The sequence below is a fragment of the Leishmania donovani genome, chromosome 26 (assembly GCF_000227135.1).
Source record: "Leishmania donovani BPK282A1 complete genome, chromosome 26".
Classification (NCBI taxonomy): Eukaryota; Euglenozoa; class Kinetoplastea; order Trypanosomatida; family Trypanosomatidae; genus Leishmania; species Leishmania donovani.
In genome coordinates this window covers 789,253-801,055 of record NC_018253.1, presented here as the reverse complement: position 1 = coordinate 801,055, position 11,803 = coordinate 789,253, and the positions used below count along the sequence as shown (strand labels likewise).

Sequence of the window (11,803 nt, the reverse complement as noted above, 5' to 3'; positions counted from 1 at the left end):
CCCCGCGCAAGCGCACAATGATAGACGGGCAAAAGAAAGCCAGCGCTTCCGCGGGCACCGGCACACACGCATGCGCTCGCGCAGGCGGGCGCGAGTGAAAAGGTATGAAGGAGAGAAGAAGCGGCAGCGTCAGTCGTCCACACTCAATGCCCCAAGGTGCGCTTTTCGCATAGAACGTACATATGCATGTGTGGAGGAAAGCGGAGTGGAATGAGGCAGCGCATATGTTCAGCATTGCTCTCTCTCTCTCGCTCGCTCGCTCTTGCTGCATCCCTCTGCGCGTTGTTCGATCACGGCGATGAGGGTAAGATTCGCCGCCCCGGGGAACGGAAGGGAAGCGCAAGGCTGCGTCGTCAGAGTCGAGGAAGACGTGAGAGGACACACACACACACACGGCGCACCAACAACCGCATAGGTGGGCTGCGGAAGTGCAGCAAGGAGACAGAGACAAGCAAGCATCACGAAGGAAAGAAAAAAAAAAACAAAGGAAAAAGAGATCGATGGAAGGGACTCTCTCTCTCGGTGGCTCGCCCTCTCCTCCGCCCACCTCCGCTGTTCCTCATTGACCCACACACGCACACATGCAAGATGCGTACCCGCTCACGCACCATCACCGGCATCGGAAGCAGTAAAAGCGGCGAGGGCGGCAGGAGTGCTGGACAACGAAAAAAGGACAGAAAGGAATATGAGGTCGAGCGACGGCCACCACGAGGGCTGAAGGCTGAGGAGGAGGAGCAGGGAGAGAGAGACACAGCCAACACCACGTCTGTCGCGCGTGCGCGCCTCAACATGTGCACGCACGCGCGTAAGCCAACGCCCACGTAACAGAGCGAGTCTGGAGCGGAGGGGACAGGAAGTGTGGGTTCGAGCTGGAGCTGAAGCCAAGGGAGAAGGAGCGAACGAGGAAGAAAGATTTGACAACCATGGGCAGCACAGCCCATCACGAGAACACACTGCCCCACCAAGCCCATAGAGACATGGCTGTCCGAGGCAGTGCGCCGCAGCGTCGCGATAGAAACAAATCGAAGTGCTTGATGAGTGTATCTGCGTATGCGTCTATGGGTTTGTGGTTCACTCTTCTCCCTTGCTGTAGGCCATCCCAAGAGTCACATGGTCACCACCTTCTCAATCATCTGCACCTCGCCGTTGGCGGCGACGACGACGCAGCCAGCGCCGTTGCGGTGGCCCATGTAGTTGCTGCTGCTGAAGATGGTAAGCACCTTGCTGCTCTTACTCCACCGTAGCCCATGCGCCTTCTCCTGATGAGCGCGGAAGAGCATCGAGTAATGGTACGCCGTGAGGAACGTGTCCACCGCCTTGGCCGAGAAGGAGACAACGTTGCTGCCGCGGGTGTTGACGGTGAAGCCCCACTCGTTGACGTGCACGCTTGATGTCGACCCTCTAGCGGCGGTCGTCGAGGAGGAAGATGCCGTGCTTCGGTGAGCGCCGTGTTCGCCGCCAGCGACACGAGAAGACTCCCAGTCCACGCATGCCGCCTCCTCTTCCAGCTCCATCGGGGTTGGGTCCGACCAGAGCAAGTCGAACATGGTGTACCAGCCCTTGCGCACGTCGTCCTCGGTCAACTGCGGCAAATAGTCGCTGCTGCTGCGCATAGCGGGTGGCGACTTGTGGCGTTGTGGCTGCTGCTGCTCGCTCTGCCCACCGGGCACCACCCTCGCCTTAGGGGACACGGAGGACGCCGCCGAGCACGACGAGGGGCGAGACGATGCTTCCGCCTCTGGCGGCACTGCCGCTGCGGCAGATTCGTGGCCGCTCGCACTGCTGCCGGCGCTGCTGCTACTCGCCTTTCTCTGCAGCTTGAGGGAAGAAGGCAAAGCATCCAAGGGCCTGGACGCCGCCGGGGTACCGGTGGTGGCAGTTGCGGCGGCGGCGGCGGCTTCTGCGGCCTCTCGTCGGCACGCCGCCGTGAAACCAGGTGGAGCGGCAGACGGGTAGCGGCGCCATAGCGCCTCCAGCTCCTGCTTCACGAAGTAGTCCGGCATGCACTCGGCGTCATCCTTCACAACCGGGTTGTTCGGGAACAACGTGAGCATGCGGGGGAAGGAGAGACTGCGCAGAAAGGCGAGCGAGTTCTCCTCACACGGCGAGCGATCAAAGCGGGGAATGCCGCCGTGGGTGCACAAGATGCGCTCTTCGTGAGCCTCGTGCCGGGACGGCTGCCCACGTGCGAGAGAGGCGTCCGCGATCGTGCTGTAGCCGGTCGGCAGCGGGGACATCGCCTCCGCGCTGGCCGAGTTCTTGGAGAGAGCCTCGTCACCTTCCCTGTCGCCGCTAGCCACTTCGCCGTCGCGGTGCAGCGTGCGGAGGTGCTGCGAGCCGAACGGAGACGCCCTTGTCGCCGAGCCGGATGCCAGCGAGATCGTTGGCGCGGTCCGCTTGGCCCGAATGCCATCGTGGAGCAGCACTGCTGGCTGGCTCACGTAAAGGTTCGGGTGCATCACAGTCTGCTGTGACCGCAGAAACGATAAGTTTGGTGTGCTCGGGATCACCAGCTCCGCCGCCAGCGGGAGGTACTTGAACAGGGCCGTCACCTCGCGGAACAGTTTCGTTCCCTCAGCGTAGCCAAAGACAGTGTGGCACTGAGCCAGGAAGCAGCCGCGGCCGTAGGTGCGCAGGTCACCGCAGACGACGCGGTCCTCGTGGTTGCCGCGCAGCATGACGATCTTCGATGAGTTCATGATCTTGAGCGAGAAGAGTAGCATGATGCACTCGAGCGAGAAAGGGCCGCGATCGACATAGTCGCCGAGGCACAAGATGTTTGCTGGGGTGAGGTTGAAGTCGTGGAAGATCAGCAGCCGTTTCAGGAAGAAGGACAAGTCCTCAAAGTTGCCGTGAATGTCACCGAAGACGAAGGCCGGCGCGTTGATGCGGGGGAACAGGCCGTGGTGGGGCGACAGCGTTTCCTGCTCCAGTAGAGGTCGCACCTGCGCCACAACGCGGTGGCATAGGCGCAAAAAGTAGTCCTTGCTCTCCGGCGTGCTATAGTAGAGAAAGGTCCCGCCAATGTAGTTGCGCATGATGTAGTGATACGGGCTCTCCTCCAGTCTCGCCACCGGGGCAGGGTATGTGGTGCGCAGAGGCACAACAGCAGGCCGTGAATGCTGCTGTTTCTGCCCATGGATGTAGTGGGGCTGGTGCGGTGAGGTGGCGCTGGAGTCGGCGTGCTTGACGCCGGTGGTGTGGAGTTTCCGTCCGTCGGGGGGCGTGGGATCTCTGGCAAAGGTGCAGAAAATGCCGCCCGATGAGGAGGCCGACACGGTACCCTCCTTCAAGTCCGACGCGTGCTGTGGGGATGCATTTGAAGCCGCCGCTTGAGGAGAGGCCGCCGCGAAGTGCTGCGGTGTCTCCTGAAGCGCAGACGCCTCGGCCTTGTCACGTGTGGAGCAGGGCAGAAGCTGCACGCTAGCCTCATCTTGCTTCTCGGTACGGTCTTCTGGGTACGGCGCGAGTGCGCCTGAGCGGCCTGAGTGGACAGCATCAATCACCTCGGAGTCTCTGTCCTCGGACCCCCCTTCAGTGTCCTCGCCCTCGTCTGCCTCCGCCAGCATCATCTCCACGGGCTCGCCAAAGGGCATGTCCTGATGCCGCTCGGACCACCGCAGGCGCTTCGTGAGGCGGGACAAGATGCGCATTTCGTGGGTCTTGACCGTGGCAAACGTGTTTGGCGTGGCGACGCCGTCGGCGGTGAAGGTGAGCACCGGTGACGGATTGCTCGCCGCAGGAGCACCAGCGAGTGCGGGGTCTGCGTGGCGCTCGAAGGTGGACTGGCAAGGCGGCGGCGTCATTGTCGCACGGCCGTCGTCGAAGCTCGACGGTTCTGGCGCCTGCGCCCACACCGCTGTCGGCCTGTGACTCGGTCGAAGACACGGCGTATCTGGCTCCGCGGGGTCTGGCTGGATCTTCTGAGAGAGAAGCTCCTGGAGGGAGCAAATTTTCGGCACCCCGCTATCGTGTACGCAGCGCACGTATGGATTCATGCGTATGGTGCTCGTGTGGGGTCCGTAGAGATGCTCGTCTGCCGCTGCAACAGCTGCACCACCACGGGTAGATGGCAACTGCTGTGGTGGGACAGACAGTGCCGCCGCAACCTCGGCGCGAACGACGTCATCGCTGTCTCTGGTCCTGTTGGCAGACATGCGAGTCCCACTGAAGCGCACCGGAGTGCGGTGTTAGCTGCACGGCGTCGGCAGGAAACAGAGGAGGGAGGTGTCTGTGTGTCACACTCTTCAAGAGTGCAACGAAACCTGGGTAAGAAGCTCAAGCGCTCGTAATGGTTTCTCAAAACCCACCGGCAATGAAAGAAGAGGAAACAGACAGGCGCCGATCGTGCGTGAAGCGAAGTGCGAAACACGCGCAAGCGCATGCGTGCACTCCGCTTCGCCCTCTCTGGCAGAGAAACGAAAACGCGCAGGCGCCGATTCTCGCGCGCGCACACACACGATTCGGACCGGCCCACACGGTAACCAACAAGCGAAACAGAACCGAAAATAAAGGGGCAGCAGCAGCAGCAGCAACTTTCTCTCTCTCACACCTGTGCTGTGTCGTCGTTGTCGTCGTTGTCGTCGTCACGCAGAGGAAAGCCGACGCGCAAACGACAATCACAATGAAATAGATATATATAGTCCCCTACGTATACTTCAATCGCGCGGGGGTAGGGGAGGGGGGAGGGGAGGGGGGGCAGAGGGCGAGGAAGTTAAGCGGAGCGGAAGGGTCCGAGCCGCCGGCAAAATGGGACGAGGTGTCGAAGACAAGAAAATATAAAAAACAAGTTACTCGGAAAAGCAGGCAACGAGTCGAGAGACAAACAAAGAGAGCAGATTACGTTAAAGAGGACTGCCGCAGAAATAGCGAGACACGGCGTGGTGGGGGGCTTGGGCAGGGGAGGCGGGGTATTTAGGAGGATGGAAAGGCGACGACACAAGAGCTAGGGGCGCGCAAGGAGGCTCGCACGCAGGCACTTGGTACCAGAAAATGCGCGCGTGGATGCGGTGCGAAAGCCTTTGCGAGCCCTTGCTAGCTTTTCCTCGTCGCTTCCGTATCGCTTGTATTCGCTGAGGGAAAGGGGGGCTGGCCTTGATCCGATTATGATTGCGTTGCGTGTATGTGTGTGCCTTTTTCTCCGGGAAGATTCTCTTGCGTCAATCTTGTCCTCTTCTTCTACGCTTCGTTTCGTTAAGATATTCTTTTAAAGCAGCTGATCAACACACACGCCGCGCGCGCGTGTGGGGGGGGGGATATGCCTTACGTTATCCGTGTTTTTTTAGGTGGTTATAGATCGCACTCCCTCTCTTCTTCTCTCATGTACGGGCGCGTGCGCCTGAGTAGGTTTCAGAGAGAGGGGGAGAGAGGGATGGAAGAGGACTGCCTCCCTGCCCCTCTTGTCGGTCGCTTGTAATTCTTCGTCTTGTCGGTGTGGAGGAGGGGGGAAGGCAAAAGAAGGGGTCAAGTGCTTTGGAGATCTGCGCGGGCAGGTGTGTGCGTGAGAGAGTGTGTGGGTGCATACAATGTGCAATACATATATGCACAGTATGCATCATCCATGATGTGTGGATTGGAAAGACGCGCGTAAAGATTGAGAAAGAGAGGGGGCGCGGTGCATCCAGCAAGAGCGAACATGGCAGGAACGCCATTGAGAAACGAGTGGCGGCAACCACCACCACAACACGTAGACAAGGAGAGGTATGCGGATACACGGGAGGTTGGAATGGGCGGAGAATGGCGAGTGTGCATTAGAGGAGCTGGTCGCAGGATCCGACGTGATGCGCGCCAACACGTTTGTGAAGACTCCACAGGACGGCGGGGCCATCGACAGCGCATGATGAGGGGAAGCAGGGGCGTGTGAGCCTCGCCACCCGCGCGCTCAAAGACTTGTAAAACATCGAAAGATGGACCAGCGTGCCCCTCTCTTGTTTGTGCTACCGCTGTTGCTATCTGTGCGGTCTTGCCACCTCTGTGCATGCGTGCCCCGTGCCTTACAGACACGCACCTCCCCTCTCAACAGTCTCTCCCTACTGCACTCCTCACGGTCCTTCTCTACCCCACTTCACCCCCTGCTCTTGTCAACTGAGGGAGAAAGACAGTCGGGCTTGTCAGCCACGAACGCAGCTCAGAGGGAGGAAAGGAGAGAAAGAGAGGTGCACACACACATACACGAGCACATGTAAAGGGCATCTCCTGCCTAACAGAGCGGACCTACTCCCCTGTGGTCCTCTCTCCCTTCGCCTGTTGAGTCTTTTTGGAGTTCTTATAAGTGTGTTCCAACGGGCTTGCATCAATGATGCAGGCGTAGACTCATTATGGAAGATCAACAGCGCATACTGCGCACACACACAAACACGCACACAGCCGCGACCAACAGTGAACCATAAAAGGGTATAGAACGTGTGCGTGCGTGTCGAGGGGGGGGAAGAGGAACAACGAAGGGTGCGCACCCGCTTACTCTTGTTGCTCGTGTGTGTGTGTGTCCCTTGCGGCAGGCCGCTGGGACGGGTAAAAAAAAGAGGGCTCATACATGCACCCCAGCTGGCAGTCCATCCCTCCCCCTTCCCCCGCCCGCCGGCCCCTTCTCTCCCCGCTCGTCCATCTTCCCCCTCCCGCCTTCGTCAAGCGTATAGGCGCCACAGCAAAACGCCCTTTTTGTATATACACCCGCTCGTACACTCGCTGCTGCCGATCATCCCTCTCTTCGTCGCTGTCGTCTCTCACACCCTGCTCGCTGCCGCTGCAGTGGAATGCAGAAGATAAAAGCTTGCATGCGCCCCCTTCCCTCCTCCTCCGCCACCTGCGTCCCGCTTTCCGTTTTTCTTTTCGCGCTCAGCTTCTCTCTCCTTTTATATTGTGGTTGTGCTGCTGCGCGCCACAGTGCCCCCCCCCACACACACACAGCTCCTCCATCCCTCTTGACATTCACGCGCGAGTCAGAGAGGAGGGATAGGATGAAGGTGAGAAGGAAGAGAGGGGGTCAACGGCGGCGGCGGCACAGAGGACGGAATGGCAAGCACAAGCGCACGCACACACACAGATATGTCATAATACGAATAGCTATAATGCCACCAGCGTTGCTGTCACGCACGCATAGGCACAGAGAGAAAGGCGTGGAAGTGGCGTTAGACACGTGCGCGCATCGGCCTTTGCGGGGCGGGGTGGGTGATGGGAGTTACGGGAGGGAAAGGGAGGGAGAAGGGGGACGAAAAATATTTGAAAAGGGGATCACAAAGCAGAAAAGGAATGAGAAGAGCGGCAGGGCGAAGAGGAAGGAGGGAAGGAGGTGTGGAGGGAGTGTGGAGGGTCCGCGCTATCCATACCCTTGCAGCAAAGCAACAACAAGAAAACAACAACAACAAAAAAAAAAACAGAAAGAAAACAAATCCACCGTCATCACCGTCGTCGAGCGTCACCATCACATGTATTCAGCACGGGAAATAGATAACAACATAAACACGAGAGCGAGGGCTGCCAGTGCGCGTAAAAGCATGAGCACGCGCGCACATACCCACACTGCGATAACGCAGGCAGTGCCGCACACACACACGCACAAACCGGGGAGACGGAGACGGAGGGGGGAAGGAGGGGGCGAAGAGCAGAGGGTCAGCACGGGACAAGGGTTACACTTGCACTTGAAGCAATACGAATTGAAACAAGTCCGGGTACGGTCACGCACAGACACGCAGAGATATGCGCTCATGTCTCCCACTTCCTCTCCCCGTCCACATTCTTCGCCTACGTTTGCCTCTACCCTCCACCGTCTCCCTCTCCCTCCCCCCCTATATATACACACACACGGCTGTCCCCGAGCACCCTCATTCGTCTCTAAGGTTTCTTCTTCTGGGATATCTGCGAAAGCGACTCCTCTCGTCGCTGTACAACATCGTACAGCCCGCTATCACGCCAGTCCACAGTGAAGTAGCTAATCATGAGTCCCAGGGGCACCGGCGGGCGTAGCTCCTCGTAGTCGGAGTCGCCAGAGAGCATTTCGTCGATGTCGCTGAGGTTCACCTCCGACGCCGTGGCGAGCGGCGGCAGACTTGGCGGCCGCTCCGGAGTGCGAGACCAGGCCTTCTGCAAAGCCGCATAGTAGTCGAATCCCACAGGAACACTGTCCATCACGCTCAGCGCCTGTTCGCCGCGGTCTGGCAGCGATGCCGCGTTCATAGTAGCGGCGCCACCATCATCGACGCTACTCGGCGGCAGCGCGAAGACCACACCGCTGCTTCGATGGAAGGGAAAGGGTGCGTGATCGCAGTGGAGGGGAACCAGTCCCTGTGCACGACGCTCGTCATCTGAATCATCCTCGGAGGACGAGGAGGCGACGCGAGCGCAACGCAGCCTGGTGGCAGCGGCCTCTGCCAACAGCTCATCCGCCGTCGTCGCCGGCTGCTGTTGCTGCTGCTGAGCCTTCCGCTGCTGGCTTCTTTGCTGCAGCTGCGCATGTCGCGCCCGCTCACCCTCTGTCCATTCGAGCACAAGGACGGACTCGGCGTGCGAGAGCCACGAAATGGTTAAGTCGCGTGCCGCGCTGACGTCGATGGGGGTCGGCGTACACCCCCACGAGTCGTCGGGCACACGAGCAGCGGAGGACTGAATGCCCGTCGTTGTTACTTGCGGAAACGTTTAAGGAAGTGATAGGCTAAGAGACCAAAACACGAGTCCGTTGTATGTGTGTGCGTGCCAGGCGTCGTCAGGGAGAAGAGAAAACAGCGTGCACGCACGCGCGCTCCTGTATATGCATGCACGAAAGCACACAAATGCCTTTGCACGCGAGTGGAGCCGTAGGGAGGGGAGGGGGATCTGCACGCGTGCGGGGTGCGGGGCGGGGTCTCAGGACGGAAGCCAACCAGCGAAAAAAAGATAAAACGTGATGAAGGTGAGAGAGCAGGAGGTGACCACAGAGGGGAGTAGCGGTAGCGCATAAGCTTCGATGAGGGCGGTGAAGGGAGCGGAGCGCAGGAAGCGCCACCACGAAGCATAGCCGCACACGAAACAGCAGAAGAAGGTCACCTTTATTATTCTTTTTTGTTCTTTCCTTCAGTGTAAGCCCGTTTCGCTGCCACACAACATGAGGCCAAGTCCCACTCTTGCCCCCGCATAGCCACAGGCCCCCATCGCACAGTGTGAGTCAGCGTGAGATGCACGTGCTACACCGATGCGCCGATTCAGCCATCTGAGAGCACGGTCCCTGCCTCGAACGCCTCCCCCCACCCGCCCGCCTCGGAGGGCGCCTCACAGCTGCCCCCCCCCTCCCTGCCCCATCATGTCGGCAGCCACCTGGTGCATCCCTCTCGGGGTGACACCCAGGCTCCCTGCATCAGCAGTGGGCAATCTGAGAGACGGGCGGGCTACGCATCCGAGTCACTGTGACACACCGTCCATCACATGGATGACACAAACGCGCTCACATGGTCGCGGGGCGACCCGACGCAACGCCATCCAGGGCATCACAGCAGACATCAGCAGGGATGCATCGTGCTGGCCTCCCCCCCTACGCCGTGGGTGATTGGCCCTGTCACCACCAGCAGTGGTTCTGGCATTTCGCAGGGGATGGGGAAGGCTTCCTGGCTTCCCCAGACAGTGTGGACACACTGCGCCCTGTGAGACCGCGCAGTGAAGTTTGCCCGCAGGTCATCATGACAGGTAAGGGCTACACGGGCAAAGGCATGGATGCAGTAAAGCCGATACTGCACGACCAACGCGTATGCGAAGGCCGTGATGCGTACAGATGCCTGTGTGGTTGTGTGGGCTGAGCAACAGAAGGCAGCAAAAAAAAAGAGAAAACCGGTGTCTGTCACACGCGCGTACCCGAGCAGAGAGGCATCGTGATACTTTTCCGTGCGCTCGCCCCCTCCTGCGCTCGTGCTGCGTTTCCTTGGCGACGCCTCAGTCGCTGAAGGATATGCACCCCCGAACACACGCGAGTCGGCAAGTGGGTGCCGCAGAAACACCCACGCGCAATGCAGACGTCGCTGCGTGGCTGGCGGCACGATGCAACCCCACGCGCGAGCGAAGAAAACAAGAAGAGAGTGAGAGAGGCAGTGACAATGAACATCAAGCATGATACCGAGTCGCTGCGACACGTCTCCGCCCAACATGTAGCAAAGAGAGGTGCAGACATAGGCGCAGGTATTCCTTCCCGGCCCCTTGTACAGAGCAAGCGCTACACAGCAAGGCGCACGCCGAGGCCAAGACGCAAGCGGCCCCGGGGAAGGGGGTGAAGAGAATCTTCCGCAGCATGTACGATGCAACGTGCTTGAAAGCTGCCGCGGGAGGAAGGGCGCGGAGTGCGGCATTGTACGGAGGAAAAGCGACCTCTCCAGACACACACACACACACCAAGGTGAGTTCTTCTGGTGTCAGTGGGCATTTTTTCTTTACTTTCCCGCTGACTGCACTGATGACCGGCTCGATGTTGTTGCATGGCGCCTCCTCCATCCCTTTCTTATTCCGCTCATGAAAGAGATGCACTTTGTGTACTGCAGGGGTCATGCATGCATGCGCACGGTCGTGCTGGACTGCCCTCACCCCGCCCCATCATAAAAAAAAAGTGAGTCCAACATCTCGTTTCGTTCCGAGCGGATAGTCCTAGCCGTGATGTGAATTCGGTCTCACGTCTCTGAGCGGCAATAGAGCCTGAGGGAGGCGGAGCAAGGAGCAGAGGACATCCACGCGACACCAGAGAGTCCCAGCGAGCGAGTGGGAGAGAGGGCAACTTGCTGGCACATGCCGCCGCCTGCAGAAACGAGGGAGACACAGACGCACGCGCGTGGAAGTACTTGTATGCATACATACGGCATCTCCCATGAAAGCATTGGAAGGAGATACAGAAAGAGAGAAGGACAGAGAAACCCAAGCACAAACAAAAAGAGTGGCGCGCGGCCTCCACGAACACATCCACCCCACGACAACGAAAAGCATGTCAACCGGCGCGGGGTGCACATCGCTCTCGATGAACGCCGAAGACATTGACAGAGCAGCACTCATCACAGCAGTGATCTAAGCGAAGGAATGCGAAGGAGACAGTGGGGACATGCGAAAGCGAAACCAGAAGAAAAAAAGCGATGAGAAGCGGAGCGCGCGCCATGGCGCATCAGTGTCCATACAAAAAAAAATGCCACGAAAACTGACCTCGCGATACATCACGTGCTGCCTCGTGGCCGCTAGTCAGATGTGCCTCCTCGTACCTCTCTTGCTCTCTCCATCTATGGCATCCAACGTCGTCATGACCATCAGCACCGCAAAACGCACTACGTAGCGGCCCATCCATCGCGGCGACATGCATAACCGCGCACGCAGTGGCACACTTTCACGCATGCACATGCAGACTCAGGCAGACAGGCAGGCGAGCGGGATAGAGTGAGGCAAAGGGAATACTGCGTCACATTCGGCATAATCACAAAGAAAATAACGGGCATTCACAGGCAAGCACACGTACGCACACATCCATCTACATAGATGCTTCCATTTCTTCCCCAGCGTGCGAGAGCGGGAGAGAGGGAGAGATGCACCGAGGCCGTAAGGCGAGTCCGGCGTATTAGTCCCATTCGATCCGACTGCTGGGGCGGGTTGCGTGTCTGTGTGTGTTTGATCGTGCCGCCTACACACCGAGAGAGCCATACCGGCAGGCACGCAGCGCGTCCTCGCTACAAGGGCACAGACACGCGCATACGCCTGCGCCTGTGGGCTGGCGAGAGTGCGGTGCCACCCCCGTCCTTCCTCCTTTCTGCCTCACCGGGTGCAGACGCGAAGGGGGTCGCGGGTGGGCGGGGCTTGCTCTGTCAACGCGGACACT

General features: G+C 59.3%; 2 protein-coding genes across 2 annotated transcripts; both read right to left on the bottom strand.

Moving 5' to 3' along the window:
• Positions 1-1,106: 1,106 nt before the first annotated feature.
• On the bottom strand, positions 1,107-4,157 carry LDBPK_262100 (serine/threonine protein phosphatase-like protein; the record flags this gene model as incomplete). The annotated part of the gene is made up of 1 exon (XM_003861747.1): positions 1,107-4,157. One exon carries the CDS (start codon positions 4,155-4,157, stop codon positions 1,107-1,109), a length of 3,051 nt encoding a protein of 1,016 aa, XP_003861795.1.
• A 3,673-nt stretch (positions 4,158-7,830) lies between these two features.
• Positions 7,831-8,172, bottom strand: LDBPK_262090 (hypothetical protein, unknown function; the record flags this gene model as incomplete). Its single annotated transcript, XM_003861746.1, has 1 exon — positions 7,831-8,172. One exon carries the CDS (start codon positions 8,170-8,172, stop codon positions 7,831-7,833), a length of 342 nt encoding a protein of 113 aa, XP_003861794.1.
• Positions 8,173-11,803: the final 3,631 nt, after the last annotated feature.